General features: G+C 39.3%; 1 protein-coding gene across 8 annotated transcripts in view; it reads right to left on the bottom strand.

The window, feature by feature from the left end:
* FAM184A (family with sequence similarity 184 member A) overlaps window positions 1–12,231 on the bottom strand; it is a 78,124-nt gene extending 65,893 nt beyond the window's left edge. The window contains exon 1 of one of the 8 annotated variants that reach the window (XM_064649672.1): window positions 11,921–12,231. In XM_064649672.1, the coding sequence (XP_064505742.1) occupies window positions 11,921–12,088 (168 nt within the window). In that variant the 5' untranslated portion in view covers window positions 12,089–12,231. The remainder of the gene's footprint in view (window positions 1–11,920) is intronic. The other 7 variants (XM_064649670.1, XM_064649667.1, XM_064649665.1 and 4 more) reach the window with 7 other exon arrangements.
* Window positions 12,232–17,558: the final 5,327 nt, after the last annotated feature.

Genomic DNA, 17,558 nt, shown 5'->3' with positions numbered 1-17,558 from the left:
TGTAGCACAGTTAGCTTTGGGCCATTTCCCAAGACATTAAATCTTGAGAAGCAAAATGAAGAAAAAAAAATAAAAAGAAAAAAAGATTCAGTGACAGATGTACAAATTCCCCAATCTGCTTTCCTGAGAGAAAGAATCACATTTACCCTCTAATCACCTAGCTAGAATATAGTTGACATATCTGCTATATGATTAGACCTTAAATTGCTGCAAGGAAAACAGGATAGACCAAAGGCTACTCTCAAGTTGTGCTTTAGTCTCAAAGCTGTATTTCCCTTCACATTTATTTCTTGAATATTTGCATATACAGATCCCTAAGGATCTTCACTCTTCACTTTCTATATATTCCATATACAAACAAATGAATTTTCTCTCACCAGAGTGATATTAAGTTCAGGATTTCCTAAATCAAGAAGTAGTAACACCTAAGTGGTGAAAAAAGGTGAAAAAGGTAGTCATCTTACAGACCCGTATCATTGTTTTTGATTAATCATCAAAATCAGTGTTTTTTAAGTAGTATGTTGTTTCAAGATGCAATTTCCTCTTGTTTTGAGGGCTTGCGAATCTTAGATACTGTGGGCAACATCCAGAAATAGAATACATACCTTGAATGAATTTCATGACAAGACAATTGTATTTCCAAGTTTTTAAGGTCCTTAAAAGCTAAAAATGCAGCTATTTCAGAACAGAATAAACCCAAATACAAATCCTGTAGGAATAAATCAAGGGATTCTTTTGTATGTTTCCTAAGTCAGCTTTAGAAAAATCAAACATGAACCCCCCTTTCAGAGTCCCAACAATGTGAATGAAGTACTGGTGCTTATTCAGATATACTCAAACACTTCTTAATTTGCTAGCTGACAGAACTCTCTGAAAAATGCCAATGCTTGTGCTTGTTTTTATTTTCACTTCTTTGTCCTTTTTTTTTTTTTTTTTTTTGGCCTGGCTTTTGTGAAGACACTACAAAATGGCATGGCACACACTTTCAGAGAAATAATTCACTGCACTTACCTTCACAGTGTTCAGCGTAATCAATGTTATAGCTCACCACACTGACTACGTAAAAGGATTGGGAAATCGTAGTTATATAAGTCGGGCCTCTAACGAGATCTTGCCACTAGGGAAATGTACTGGTTTGCATAAACCAAGTAAAACTCGGCTGCTGTTGACACTAGTGAAGCTAAAACGCCGAGGCAGCCCCGCACTCGGCACCCCGGAGAGCGGCAGCTGCCGCCCGGCTGGCCACGGAGCAACGCGGGGCAAGAGAACAATTCAACAGTGCCAACACAGCCGACAGGCAAAGCGTCAGACAAGGCTCCTCTTCACAGGGGCAGAGCCTCACAAGTCTTCCACAAAGCACACACACAGCCTCAGCCTTCGCTAACATATGTATGTCAATCAGTTCTCGCAGATAAACTAATGACTACTCTCAATTCTTTGACAAAGCTACTGGGTTTTTATGCTTCCCAGACCAGAGAACTTTATTTCTTTCTGTAGCCTTAAATAAATTATTCCTTTTTCTATAAGAATCCCCTTTCTATACATAAGAACAGACAAGGCTCAAGCAAATCCAGAGTCAAATATACCACATGAGTCAGGACTTCATTAAGACTTTCTCTACAAAAATTTCATATAGGCACACACAGAAGCTACAGTTTATGATCATCATGTAACTCTTTTCGATATCCTATAGTGAACAGGCATTTTACTTCTGTCTCCAACTTCACCAAATTAACAGTGTTTTGAAAGCAGGAAATCTAGTTTCCCTCAGGACCAGCGAGCATAAGTCCATAAAAAAACCCAAATAAAACCGCACACAGAAAAAGAAAAGACAAACAAAACAACAGCAAAATCCCAACCCAAAACATTTTAAAATTTCCATTAGAGGAAAATCATCTATTACACAAACAGCTTTGTCAAAAAAAACCCAAAACAAAACAAAACCCCAACAATCTGGGATTTGAAATCTAGTTTATCCTACAGTATCAACTCATAGCTATGAAAAAGAATGCAAATGAACAGAAGCTAAACTTGCTTCAGGCTCTTCACTTGTACAGAAGGTGCAGGGATACTTACTAATGCAGTGCCTGTCCAAACATAATGATAAGAATTGCAACTGCTTGCATTTGGTATTTCGAGGTAAGACAGAACATACCTAACACACCAAATTGCCATGTATACCTTTTTGATCCACGATATGGACCATTCACAAGATGTGAAGCAGAGCATGGAAATAATGAAAGGCAAGACAAGAATCATGGGAGGAGAACAAATGGCCACAGAACACTCCCAGGTCAGTTCAAAGAACATGTAAACTGATCTTTGTGTCAAAGCCCAGTCTCGGCACAAAGCAAATGGACATATGCTTTTAAAACAAAAGAAAAGAAAAAAAAAGGGGACAAAGAAAGGTCTGACTGAATTTTATGGCATAGGAATTTAATGGAACTGTAAATCAACACTATATTGTTAGATACAATATGGAAAGCTAGTGAACAACTTAACCATAATAACAGATTAGAAGTTTCAAATAAATTTCTACCATTCTGTGGCACAACACAAAAAGTATTTTTTTTTAATAAATAAACTATGTCGGCGATACAGGTTAACGTTGAGAAGAAACACATATACAGATTTTCAAGCTGTTGCGCTTTTTTTAGCCTATAAACATACAATTGATTACTTATTACTACCAGCTACAATAAACTACATTTTAAGAGTGAAATCTACACTTATAATTATGCAAAACAGTTAAATCAAAAAATTAAAGTCCTTTCTTAACCTTTATTACAGAAATAATTTACCATTATTTTCATTTGCCAAATTTTGAAGGGACAAAGACATTCACAGAAGATTACTGTAATACATTTGAGTACGACCTATCCAAACACATCAGCATACATACTGCAAAATACTAGATCTAAGAAGGCAGTGTCAGACACCCTTTACTAAAAGTTATAGCTTTCAGTCATGTTTTGAGCAAAAACATTGTTCCATTAAAAATCTTTGGATTATAGCCCACCTGCTTATAAAGACATTACAATTCAGGTTTCTAGAAGTTAAATTTTAGGAAACTGGTTGGAAAGATTACTTTAATCTCATAAAAATGAAAACAGAAAGTAAGTATTTCTTATATTCACCTCATACTACTTTTTGTACTTGAAAGGTTGTCTTTCATTTAATGGCAGCATCTTGAACAAGAAGGATTTCATGAACTTTTTAACAGTAGCTATTTTTAAAAGCTGTCATTTTGAGACTAGCCAAGTGACAATCGCAGCAAAAGGTTGTTCTTCCTCCTACCCTTCTAGATTCAGTTAGGAGAGCCTGACTGAGGAAACAGAACCAGGTAATATGCATTAAGTAGGACAAGATGGTGAATAGCTTTAGACTGTTTTTGTTTCTTCTGGTTATTTTTGGAATGCAATGCCTTTGGTTACTGGTATGACATCAGTCATTAGAAAAATACATAGAAGCCTGGCTTACTACTGCCAAACTTGAAGCAGCCAAGAGACATATACATCTGATTTCATAATGTTTTGTTGAGATTTGCTGGGTTTGTTTAACAGTAAGCCTGCAAACAGTAAGAAAAACTTAGTGACTATTTAAGGTAATGCTCTCCTCCTCAACACAGTTCAAAGGAGAATGAAGCTTTCAATGGAGAATTGGAAGGGTGGGAAACAGCAATGTCATTGACAAAATTACTGGTTTTATTAAAGCCAAAGCCCGAGTTCAGAGAATGAGATATTGAAATAATTTCAGTGCTTAGAAGCTACTTAAGGCTAGAAGTTGCTATACCAATACAATGACTTATGACAAGTAACACTTTTGCACATGTATTAGATGCATGAAAATGTATTAGACATGTATTAGACATGAAAAAACAAAGTATGTGTGACCAATAGGTTGCATGACAATAATAAATATTCAAATATACAAACAGTGCTATTGCTAAATACAGTTTTACTGCGTTTGAAGAAAGTACAACACCACTATGTCTAAGATTGAATTGTAATCTGACTTCTTCTAAAGAAGTGGCAAGTCTCATCCATTTGAAACAACTTCTTTGCACATTCATGGTATTCCAGATACCAACCCAAAAAAAAAACCCCAAAAACACACACAAAAAAACCAACCAACCAAACAAAAAAAAAACCAAAAAAAAAAAAAGAAAAACCAAAACCCAGCTGTCTTCTGCTGATACAATTTTATAAGACTTGTCAAAATCTCCTTGCAGAATTGAGTACTTCAACGTCCTGTACATATGCTAATTTATAACCTTGTACAGTTACAGGGAGTTCAACTATTGATTTCATTTTTGAAATACATAAAAGACTCTCCACTTTAAAACTTTTGCATCTGGAGGAAAGCATTTCAGTATTACGCTCTTAATTCTCAACTGACATACTATTGATTTTATCTAAATCAAGAAAATTGCAAAAGACTTCTTTCATAATGCAGTACTTAGCTTAAAACAGTAATAACAACAAAACCCCAAATCAAAATAAATTCAAAATATTTCTTAATTTTTTTTCACAAGCTTTATATCATCCTATGTAAAAAGCAGCTGAAGGTTGACAGATTTTAAATTTCGTGGATGTTGCAATATCAGGTTTCATTTATGACCTGCATGTTCTTTCTTCTTTAGTTTTTAAATTCTGACATGTTGACAACATTGAACTTCCTACTAAAATCCCTATCTTTCAGGTTTTTCTTTAAATATCCTCAGTGTGCTGATGCACAGTTTTTAACAGCTGAAGTAAGTACCAGAGCAATAACATTTAACAGTTTTCCAGCTCCTTGTAACTATATTATTTGATGTAGCAATGAATAAGAATAAGAAAGAGGATACATACAGAATCATAGAGTGATTTAGGTTGGAAAAGATCCTTAAGATCATCAGGTCTACCTCTAAACTAACACTTCCAAATCCACCACTAAACTATGTTCCTAGGTGTCAGGTCATATTATTCATCCTCTCCCCCAGTTTATTTGTTGCTTCATTTTGAGTATTCTTTTGGATGTTTGTAAAACGTGGAGAAAAAAACACCGAAACCAAAATGATCTCAGAGAAGTTGATATATGCACAAGCATATTAAAGAGGCATTTTAGACTAGTAGCTTATGTGAATGTGTGATCAGACAGTTTTTCAACACCATCACACTTTCAATTACACACACATACAGAACATATCTTTAGAACATAAAGCTGTCAGTAGTCTCAAAAGAACTACAAGTTACTAGACAACCACTAAACCTATATGGGTGGAGAGTAAAGGAATTTTACTTGAGTATATATTTTTTTAATATTAAAAATATTTCATTCTTGTCCTACTTCTTTCTTCTTGATGTCTCGTGATAAAAGACTGTGAAGTCATTGACCTAATTCACACATATCACAACACTGAGCTCTAAAATATCCCCATACCAGGTCCATGTAGAAAGTATGTCTCACCTCTTAAGTTTGCAATGATAATGAATGGAAGAACCATTTGAGACAGATATATGGTCCTGAGGTCTCCTAAGTATCACAATAATTAACTTATTTCAATTAGTCCTGATTAGGAAATAACAGAACTAAATAAGAGTTCCTGGACATCATATCAGGAATGTCAACCTTTTTCTTTTTTTTTCCCCTTTTTCTTTTTTAAAGATGCCTGATCTCTTCTTTAGAAACAAAGAGCATACTAACTAGAACACCAAATACCATAATTCTTGTCCTACAAAACGTGAAAGGAAGCCACAGGTCCTTTAAAGCAATTCCCAGTACATCAGCCAGCAAGTATTTGGATAAAGACAATAACTGATGGTTTTATTGAAGGCCTGCAGAAGATATTGAAAGCCTTGAAGCTCTACTTCTTCTGAACTCTACCAGATGGTATTAAAGACATGACATTTTTACCCAGTCCCATCTTTGCCCTTATACCATTACGGGTAGAGAAAACTTCTCTTCTATGAATACTCCCTGCTAAGACCATAATTACTGCAGAACAAGGACACAGAACACCATGCAGAAAGAGTCTGACAGGGAAGACGGAGAGACTACACTAGCACGATTTAAAAAAGAAAAATTTTACGACACTTGCATCAGAAATATCGTCTATGTCTAACTTTCTCAGTTCCTACCTTCAGTCTCTCCTGTCTTAGAAGACTTATTTCAGCTATCTTTGGAATAATCAACACAAAACAAAATTGAATATCTCCAGAGAAATGTAAATTAATTGAATATCTAATATTACATTTTCATATCTTTTAGTTCTTGAAAACCATTTCTTAATGTAATAACATAACATTTATTCCCACACTACCAGTCAGAAGCATATGAAAAATACTGACATTAAAATATGTACTTAAATCACACCCGCCTCAAAATTTCAGTTCTTTTCATGCAATCCTAGAACTGTTAGCAAATACTGGCCTACTGCCAATGTTAACACACACTGGAGAGATGACATAAGGCTGCTTAAAAAGCTAAATCCAAAGTTTTTACAAAACTGTTAATGGCATCAACCATCACATGATGACAGCTAACATCAGAACAGTTCTACAGGGATTTTTAGATTCGCATTTCTTCCCTGTTTTTAAGGGCTCTTTTTTTAAAGTTTTCTTATAATCCTATGCACAATGAACCCTCTGCAAGAGGTTTAGTTGGTTTTTTCCCTGAGGCAGAGCACTTACAAATAAAAACTGACAAAGTTTCACTGGAAACATTTTGTTAAGAATCATTAATATAAGTTAAACCTTATAGCTTATAAGGAACCTTATAAGGTTCCATAGAACTGCATTCTGCAATAGCTGAGAGAAACCTTTAACCATCCCAGAAAAAGAGCACATACAATAAGAAACATAAACATCTGAATTAAAGATCATCAAAATTGCTCTTCATTCTTTGAAATAAATTTACATCCCCTAGCAACTCACTGGGTTAAACTACAACATTAATGTCTATTGTCTAAGTACTTATCTCTAACACAGGATAACAGAATGAAAGTCAAAGGAGAAAATTATGGGTTTTTTTAAAAAATATTTTCCCAAATTTAGACAAGAAGCTGTTGGAAGAGTTGAGAACAGAATCTCGTCTCAAGAGTCTCAGATTCTAGATTCTTTTTACTCAAGTATGATGTGCCTTGGATAACTTTGTAGCCTTAGTATTTGAACTGACTTTTTTGAAACCTTTCCAGAACTGAACCATCCAGCTCTAAGCATGTACCAAGGAAAAACATTAGAAATTTGTACAGCTTTTCTTTTCACTAAATAGACAGAAATTATAACTGTAGGATGCAGATCATCTGCATAGCACTTACAGACCCTTCTTCCAGAATCATACAATGGTTTGGGTTGGAAAGGACCTTAAAGATCACCTAGTTCCAATCCCCTCTGCCATGGGCAGGGACACCTTTCACAGATTGTTCAAAACCCCATCCAGCCTGGACTTCAACACTTCCAGGGATGAGGCATCCACAACTTCTCAGGGCAACCAGTTCAAGTGCCTCACCACCCTCAAAGGAAAGAATTTCTTCCTAGTACCTATCCTCTTTCTGTTTAAAGCCATTCTCCTTTAGTCTTATCACTACATGCACTTGTAAAAAGTCCCTCTTCAGCTCACTCGCAGGCCCCTTTAGCTACTGGAAGGCTGCTGTAGAGTTTCCCAGAGCCTTCTCTCCTCCAGGCTGAACATCCCCAACTCCCTCAGCCTGTCTTCATAGGAGGGGAGCTCCAGCTTTCTGATAGTCCTTGGGGCCCTTCTCTGGACTCGCTCCAGCAGGTCTAGGTCTTTCCTATGCCGGGGACCTCAGAGCTGGACGCAGTACTCCAGGTGGGATCTCAGGAGAGCAAAGCAGAGGGGAAGAATCAATCACCTCCTTCAACCTGTTGGTCACAGATCTCTTAATGCAGCCCAGGACACTGGGCTGGTTTTCTGGGCTGCAAGAGCACATCGCTGGGTCATATTGAGTTTCTTATCAATTAACGCTCCCAAGTGCTTCCTTCTCTTCAGAGCTGCTCCAGTTAATCCCAAATGTCTGCAACTAATATCATACAACAACCAATACTGAAGATTCTCATTTTATAATCCCAGCACGGATCATGCAGTTATTCCGTAAAAGATTTATGTTGATGTCACAAAGCTTGGACAACAGACTTCGCAGGCACATTTAGGATATGGATTTCTCTATCACAAATGTTCAAGCTAAAAATTACATCACAAAAAGAATAAAAAACAAACCCAACCCCACAACAAAAAAAACCCCAACAAACCAAAAACCACGCCACTTGAATTCTTCTGGCAATACTAAAAACTAGTGCCATTCTCTCCTACTGATGCAAGCGTAGCAGCAACTTGCTATTTGTTTCTATTCCAGTTGTCTTATGCATATATATTTAATTAGTTTGCATATTTTCATCTGCAGCAGGCATAATTCAACACTGCATTGGCACTCCTGCATGCATATATCCACAAAAGCATATATGCAATCTCATAATCGCAGTTTATTTCTTGTTGGTTTTAATCTTTGTGTCAGATGCTCCTTTATCCCAAACTGCTACACAGATCTTTCAAAATGCCTGAAAATAAGGAGCTTATACTGAAGAGGAAGACTTAAAATTGCTTCAGTTACAATTTACTGGAGTCTTTGAACATGACACGAAGTATCATCTTATATTTTAAAGCTGCATTTCTAACTACTTGTTTTAACTTCCCCTGTGAATTAAGCACATTAAAGTTAAATCAAGTAAGTCTCTCACGCGCAAAAGTAAAAATATAGTAAAGCACTTCAGAAGTGTTATGCTTAGTGAAATTGATTCCTACCTTATTTTGCCTCACTCTGAATTAGTGATTAAATCCAGTTATTAAACAAATTCCACCTTTTACTTTGTGTTCCTGTATTGCTTTGACTAAAACATCAGATTCTCTCTAAGTGATGCGAAAAAGTAAGAGAGGAATCCTAATTTTGGAATTTTACATTTAATTCAAGAGTGACCTGCATCTTCTGTAGGGAAAGCATTTTCTTCTGCTCCTAATCACAGCTCATAATACAAACTGTACAAGGATAGGCAAAAATAAACTATTGAGTCACATTCCTTTCGTCAGAAGACAGAAGCTGTCTGAATAACTTAACTGTGTATATTCCTTTGACAATGCATATTTGGATTTCCTTCAACTATACTACATTAATGGGTTTGCTTTGACCTGGTAAAGTGCCTGACTCAGGCTCTAAATCCACAGAAAGAGTTAATATATCTTCAACGCACTCTTAGAGGAAAGTTGGAAGTCAAAAATAAATAAATGGGGAAAACAGTTGAAAGGTGTGTGAGAAGTATCTTACACATGACATTAAATGACTTGAGAAGCACAATTAAGAAGTGGCTTTCCTAAAAATAAGTTCCTAAATTACTGAAGAGGAATTTTATACACACAAGGTAGTGAGCACTTGACAAAGTTAGAATAGTAGAATTTGGTCAAAAGACCTTAATAGAAATATCCTAAAATCTTTTTTGCAACAACTTACTTCAAGAAATCTTCTGCAAAATGAAGTTAATTCTTCTCTGACAGTTAACTCTCACCTTGAGACATTAAGTAGTGGGTGTATATTTTTTCCCTGTAGCTTGAGTCCTTTATTAAGATTCATTTCTGCAGCCAGCTATCAAATCAGGCTTCAGATTCTAGAGCAGATTAGAAAGTTTAGATTATACTTTACCCAGAAGTTTCTATACTTCTTTTAAGCTTCTCTTTCTGAAAGGTCAAGTAACAAACAGAAATGTAGCACCTGAGCACTCTAACCACAAAACTGTCAAAAGGTGTACCTCTACCTTAATGAAATTAATCTTATACAGCACTTTTAATCTTTAAAGTCTTAATTTTATTGTTGCAATAGGTGTAAGATAAGTATTTTTATATACATCCTGGTTTACATTTAAAAATACTATAATTCACTCCAGGCCTTTACTCAATGTAAAGATCAGCTGATTTTCCAAGTTTTCTCCCTAAAACTTGAAAACAGAACACAAACACACAAATTAAAATATTGCCAGAATCTGCAAGTCACTGGGAAACACATACAAGATTCCAGTCCAGCAAAAGACTAATTCACTTGTAAACTCCTTTTACAAGCATATAGTTCAGAATTATTTTAAATACACAATCAGAAAACAACTCATTTGCACTACTCTGAAGTCTTTGTCAGGACAGACATGCACACAATATATAGAATTTTAGATGAACTCAGTATGGGTCATAAAAAAAAATGGAAGAAAAAACAGTATTTACTTTCACTCTTTTTACATTTTCCAATACAGATGTTCAAAATATTTCATCGTCATGCATTTAAATCCATATTTAACTCACATCCACCTCAAGATATCTGATGCATAACTGAGAGTGCACAGGGCACATGCCCAGTGATGTGGAACTCATGGGTATGCACAAATGACTCCACAACAGAGGGGGAATGCTATTCCTGAAATAAACTATAAACTGCTGGGTAGTTTCCTAGAGAAAGTAAGGGAATATATCAAAGACACACACAAAAAATCAAATTAGTCTTTGAAAGTATTACTTTGCATATGCACTAGGCCTTCAGGTAAGCCTAATACATGTTTATGGTCTCCAGGTGCTTTCTGCACCTTTCAGGGAGCACAAGTCTGTAGTAACACCTTTAATGTTTTAATTTGTGATTTGTATACACAGGGAGCAAAACCAAGGAGATTGCTCAGCTTATTTTAATTCAACTTTTCTCCTTATGAAATTAGAATTCCACTGATATTAACATAGAAAGGAATTGGACTCCGAATTCTAAGACAAAATACCCCTCAATCATCAATTTTCCAACACATGAAGGTGCACAGCGTGCCATGATAAATACTATTTTTAACTGGTCGATAGTGCATCAACTGTATATAAATATGAACTGTCTCTGCTGTGAGACTGCCAGCAGCCTTCATTCTTAGTTCCAACGAAATGTCACCTTCATCCATTTTAGCATACATTTGAAGAATACTAGCAGTTCCCACAGTGCTTTTAAATTACCTTTAAATGTTTTAGCTATGTAATTCTCGACAGAAATTACTTCTTCTGCTTTCTCTTTAACAAAGATAATCTGCCTCTCATTCCCTAAACAAGGCTATTCGCCTACAGCTTGAGCATCATACAAGAAAGATTACAGCACCAAAGCATTCTTTTAAGTTATTTTAAGTAAATCACAGCTGCAATCACATCTGAAACGCGGGGCCTACCAGCCTTACCTTCCCTACGCTTCAAAAACACCTCGTAGCTTGACTCCAGCCTCTATGAAAGATACAATGTATTTTCTAGGCTAGGGATGACACAATGAAATCTGTTCAATCAGCAATACTAGACCAGAGATTTTCTCACTCTTCGTCCTCGCCATCTAAGGCACTTAAGCTATTACCAGACACCTAAAATAACAGCACTACAGCAAACGGAAGGCAAGCAACACTTGAATTTCACAATTTAAAGAGATCTGGAGAAGGGCTTAAAAAAGAGCTAGAAGAGAAGCTGTAATTTTCACAGAATAAATATCAAGTACCAGCCCAGCAGCCAGGGACCCGCTCCTGCACACCGGGATAGGTGGTCGCACCAGGTGGGATTCGGACACAACTACCGGGGGCCGGTACTGCGGCAGCTCCCGTGAGCGATCCTCCTCCAACCCCGGGCTCCCGGTCCGCGGGACCGCGGGGCACGCCAAGCTCTGGCCCGCGGGGAACAAGGATGCTCCGCGGGGCAAGTCGGCCGCTCCAGGCGCAGCCTCCGAGGCACACACACCCGGCTGCATCCCTCCTGGATTTGCCACCAACCCCAACAATGAGCCCCTCTCCAGGCCCATCCCTGCCCGCGCGATAGCAAGGCGCAAAAGACACCGCGGAGCGGGAAGACAACCGAGGCGGCGGCGAACTCGGCGCGTCTGCCTCACCTTCGTCAGCTGGGCGATCTTCTTGCTCATTTTGAAGTGCAGGTCCGGGCTGTGCTCGGCGCCCAGCCCCGCCTGTGCCGAGCCCGAGCCGAGTTTCCCCGCGCCGGGCGCGGAGCCGCCGCCGTAGCCGTGCTGCGGCTGCTGCCAGCCCATCCCCGGGGTCGCCATCTTCACCGCACGGCCCCCGCCGCCGCTCGGGCTCCTCCAACGCCGCCGGCCCTGCCTCGCACCCGAGGGCCGCGATCCGCTGCCCGAGGCGGCTCCTCCCGCCCCGGGCGCTTCCTACGGCCGCCGCTCCCGCCAGCCACGCCGGGCTGCGGCGCCAAAGCTCTGGGGGCCGCTGCGAGAAGCGGCGCCAGCCTCTCCTCTCCTCGTCCTGCTCCCCGTCCGCTCCGCCGGCAGCGGGCGGAGGGAGGCCGGTCGGTGCGGTGGGGCGCGGAGCAGGAGCAGCAGTCCCCGGTTGCCGGGGCCGCCGCCGGGCTGCTTACGCCGCGCAGCCCCGCGTCACTCTCCGGCCCCGCCCGCGGAGCGGCCCCGGCTCTGGCTCTGGCTGTGGCCGTGGCCGTGCGCGCCCCCCAGCGAGCGCGGCCCCGGCCCCGCGCCGAGCGCCCCCGGCCCGCCCCCGCGGCCGCGGGAGCCGGGAGCCTGCCGCCACTCCTGCGGGCGGGGACGGGGGCGGAGAAGGTCCCTGCCGCCGCGGGGGCTTGGGCGAGATGGGGGCGGGGGTGGGGATCAGGTTTTAGTGGTAGGGCTCGGGGCAGGTGTGCTGGTCGCCTAAGCATTTTAATCGCGGGAAGCCCCCCGCATGCGGCGGGGAGTGGTCAAGGTGGGTCTCCCCAACACTGGGAGGGCACAGGGGGTGCTGTGGTGCGGTGTGTGTGAGTGAATGGAGCGAGTGAGGTGTTGCTGGTCCTCGGGGATGTACTGGTATGTACTGGTGTGTGCTGTCCCCTCCCAGCAGTAGGTGGTACGGGAAAGGACCGAGTTAAAGTTGTAGTACCTGAAGTAAGCACGGGACTGCACGATTACCTCAGGTTTTGAGGGAAGTTGGGGGTCGGCCTCTTCTCCCAGGCAACCAGCGACAGGAGGAGAGGATATAGTCTTAAGCTGCACCAAGGGAGGTTTAGGTTGGACATTAGAAGGAATTTCTTCACAGAAAGGGTGATTAGACATTGGAATGGATTCCCCAAAGAGGTGATGGAGTCACTGTCCTTGGAGGTGTTTAAGGAAAGATTGGATGACGTACTTAGTGCCATGATATAGTTGACATAGTGGTGTTAGGACAAGATTCAGACTCAATGATCTCAAAGGTCTTTACCAACCTAATTGATTCTGTGAAGAAACAACTCAGTGCTCACAGATACTGGGGTGACCTGGCTGGTGAGTGAGGAGGCATCCACCTGAGCCAGCCAGTCTCTCCCATAGCCACAGACACTGCCTCTATAGCCAGTGGCCCATAGGCTGATGAGCATGGAACAAAGGTTCCCTCCAGAGGGGATTCACAGCTGGATTTAGCATGTCCTTTAGCCTGGGTTTGCCTGCTCTCTTCTTCAGTTCCCATCCTGTGTGACTCCTGAGATCCGCCACCCTCTTTAACAATTTAACATCTCCTTGCTAGGCTCTGGCCGTGTGAGAATATATATATTAATGGGGTTGGACACGTCTGATTCCCTGATTAACAGCCTCTGCACACATCTTTTACAGAGTCCTCGGTACTCTCTGTTGAGTAGTTTATCTTTTTACTGCTTTTTTTTCTGCTCTAAAAATCTCTTCTTTGCCTGCATTCTTTGTAGGCAGGCAGAAATATTAAAGAGGCAAACCACAAAAAAACACATCTAAGTCTGAGCAACAGACTTCTCAGCAACAGTATGGAGAAAAGTATGACTTAAAATGCAAATATTAGAAGTAGGTGGAATAGTAAATTATAAAATGAAATCTGTATTACAGAGCAGTGTGCCTTGCTTGCTGATAGAGATTCATGCTTATATTGTATGGTAAATAGCCAACTAAACATGAACTGCCAGTGCAAACCTGAGGTCATGGGGTAAATTAGGTTCTTTGATGCATAGACTTGTCACTGTCCAAAACGTACAGTTGGTACTTTTGTACAGATTGATTGTGAGAGTACATGGGAAGTACTTTCATAGAGTTCTGGGATCTGCAATTTCCATGTCAACACAACTGGAAAGGTATTTTTAAAAGGGCCAGAAAAACTAAGGAGGTTCTGGGAAAAGTCTCATATAATGAAGAAAATAATTAACCCAAATTATTTTGAGTAACAAGGAGTCTTTGATTTAATCAAAGTGATTAAATACATGACTTAATCCCAGTTTTTCAGTAGCTGTGTTGCGCTAAGCTCAGAATTTGCATTGTCCAGGAAATTCTGACAATGATTTTTTTTTTTCCTTCTGAAGTGGCCCATTCTGGCAACAGAGAACAAAGGACAGATGGTGCCTACCCAGCCATTGATTCATGCAGATGAAATACAAGGGGAAGAAAGAATATTAGGAGCATCTGTTTCAAATCTGTGTCCATGGATGACATCCATGAATAGCACATTCAGTTTTATCAAATTAAAAAATAATTCAGTTGCAGAGGAGACTGTAATTTTTCATGTCTAGGAAGGTCAAACTACTAATTAAAGCAGTAGACTGATTGTGAAGGCTTTGTCACAGATAATGCTTGTGTCTGGCTGATCGTGCAACCTTAAGCGAGCTTCTTAATTCTTGTGCAAAAGGGCGTGTACTTTAGTGTGCCTAATAATGCCCCTGATATTAAAAAATGGCTAGCTTAATTTACTATTAGTCCTAGAAATCTCAAAAGTTACAGAATATTTTCATTTTAGTTTACACATTTTAAATATTCTGGATAGACTTATTTTTCAAGTTAATTGGAGTGGTTTGGGTTTATCAACATTTCTTCTGAGACAAAAAGCTTTACTTTATTTTTTCAGTTTCTTGCACGTCTAAGGAACAACATTTGCTGTGGTTCATATTGGCCCCAAATCATTGTTTTGAAGCATTTTGAAGTGACTTATATATGCTATGCTTATATATGTTTGACAAAACAGTCAAATACCTTCAATTTTGTCTTCCTCTTGTACTGAGATGCTAAATAGTAAGTTTTGTCTAGGTGCTTTTAAATTTTAAAAAAAGTGATTAAATATTCTTTGTCAATATTTCATGTGCCTTTTAGTAGTAGTTTGCATATTCTGATTTTTTCAAGCTTCTCTTTACACATTTTAGGCCTTTAGAGCTCAGATGGTGACTGCTAAGCTCTTTTCCATTCGTGCCTGCATGTGTAGGATAGAGCCTGTTTTCTTAAGGTTACTGCTGAAAAGGGGCTTAATGCAGCAGCACAGCCAGGATCCTAGTGCTTTTTCCTTGGGTGGGATTTCATGTCTCATCAGTGCAGTAGGATCTGTAGGTCTAAAGGTGTCCCGGGGCTTGGGCTGAGGCCATCCAGAGGCAAATGAGGAGGCAGCGCTCAGGGTTTGCTGAAAGGTGCAAAAAGCGATGGAACAAGGCAGGGCTCTTGATGTGTATCATTGCTCTGAAAGCTGCACGGTGAAACCGTTGGTGTCTCTGTCACCACGGGGTTATGTAATGAGATACAATTTGTGTCTATCTAGTGTCTCCATGTGACTGTAGGCTCCATGTGGGAGTGCTCTTGGTATATGTGTACAGACCGTTTTTTAATGCATTTGAAATATGCTTTACGATTGCAGCTTTTTAGGTATTTGCTGTGGATACATAGCAGCATGTGGGGAAGACTTTGTAGTTTGGCTTTTTCTGATATAAAATTGCCTGTGGGAAAATCTACCTGTGTCTTTTTTTGTAATCTACTGACTATTTATTTGCATATTTGCTGTTCAAATGTTCTGCTGCGTGTGTAACATTTTCTAAAATTATGAAATACCGTCACTGAGAATTGTGAAACCAGGAAAGAATTTCATTTACATTCAATCTGCTGGAAATATTATGGATTATAGATTTCCATGTGCACAAACCCTCCTTTATTTACCTCAACACAGCTCTGACTAAGATAAATGTGTGCAATCACTCTATGCCTTCTTTTCAAGCCACAGGCACAAAACTCCCTTTCTGATTCTTTATAGACAGAAAATGTTACAAGGGCTAAGCTTGCTTTGTGATAATGTCTTTTGACAACTCTGAAGATGTCAGGAAGTCGGCAGCTTTTTCTGAAAGGATGGTTAACGAGAAATTTGACCTACTGGTCTTTGCAGGTTTGTGCTGTTTAATTTGTAAGCCTGCAGCTACAACTCTGACCAGAATTTAATTTTTTTTTTTGTGAACGTGTATGAAGAAAGTAACTAAATACTTAAAAATACTTAAATTTAGTAACTAAATACTTAAAATATGGCGGTTCTTTAAAAAAGTCTTTATTTCTACCAGAATGCTAACGAATAATTTATTATGTACGTACCTTAAGTTTATATACAAATTTAATTACTTTCATAAAGTAAGAATTCACCTTTTAAAAGAATAGTATAAAATATTCAAAATAACAGCAACACAGCTTAAACATATCTGTCATTCCTGGTTTAATTTTCTGGTCCAAACAAACCTGGTGGAATATAATAACAGAATAAGCCCATGATGTCCTACTTTAACATAAAGACCTCATTGCTAAGGCTGAGGTTAATCTAGGATGCTGAGGTTTCTGTGTAAGAAATCATAAAAAACCATTTTGTTTTGAAAGTGTGCAAGTAACAAGGGCTTCTTTTGTTAGCTGTAGATAACGATATAGAGCTGTAGATAATAATATGTGATATATATTTTCACATCAATAAAGGAGTACCCAAAATTGCCTTACTATGGTTGCATATATAATCATGAAGGATATGCAGGGGGGAGGTGAACAAGCAAGCAAAAATAAAAACTAAATATCGTAATAATCTCATGACCTTTTTATTTGTGGGTTAGCAAGACTGTGATTTATATAAAGTAAACAATCAGATCAGCATTTCAGGATACTTATCTGAGTAGTACAATCAATTACCTTTTTGCCTCTGTATGCAAGTAAGCTTTCAGGCAATATGAGGCAGTGGTACAGGGTGACAAATACAGATTTATGACTCTGCGTGGTAGATTTTTAGTCCTTACATCTTTTGAGATTTATAATTTTATGGCTATACACTGATTTTGCCTTCAAAGCTTGAAAGACCCAACCCCTGCAAGTCTTGAATTAATATGTGTGGAAACCTGGTGTAAACTGAGTATTTCAAATAAGGAAGCAGAGAATGGTGAACACACATCTGATACAGATAAAGCTGTTGTCTTTATTACATCTTTGCCCATCTAGGAAACTGTTAGTGTGTGGAAAATAATTTAGGTCACCAGTTCCTAAAAGGAATGATACAACCTCATGCATGTGTCCAAACTGGACAACCGTCAAGATATGATGGAGGAGAGAGTGTTTGGCCTGCAACTTGTGAACAAGTGTATTTGAGTGATTGGAGTTTTTTGCTGATTCTTTGGAAAATAATTTTCCAGATTCTGTAAAGATGTGCACTGGCACACAGAAAAATTCCCATGAGCAGCTACCTCCAGATAATTCTCTCTTTCTTTAAATCCATTTATATCTTTTCTTGCATAACATTTAACAATGTTAATTC

This window comes from Pseudopipra pipra, chromosome 3 (assembly GCF_036250125.1).
Source record: "Pseudopipra pipra isolate bDixPip1 chromosome 3, bDixPip1.hap1, whole genome shotgun sequence".
Taxonomy (NCBI): Eukaryota; Metazoa; Chordata; class Aves; order Passeriformes; family Pipridae; genus Pseudopipra; species Pseudopipra pipra.
Note: the sequence above shows the minus strand (reverse complement) of the source record. Positions and strands in the feature narration are given on the sequence as shown.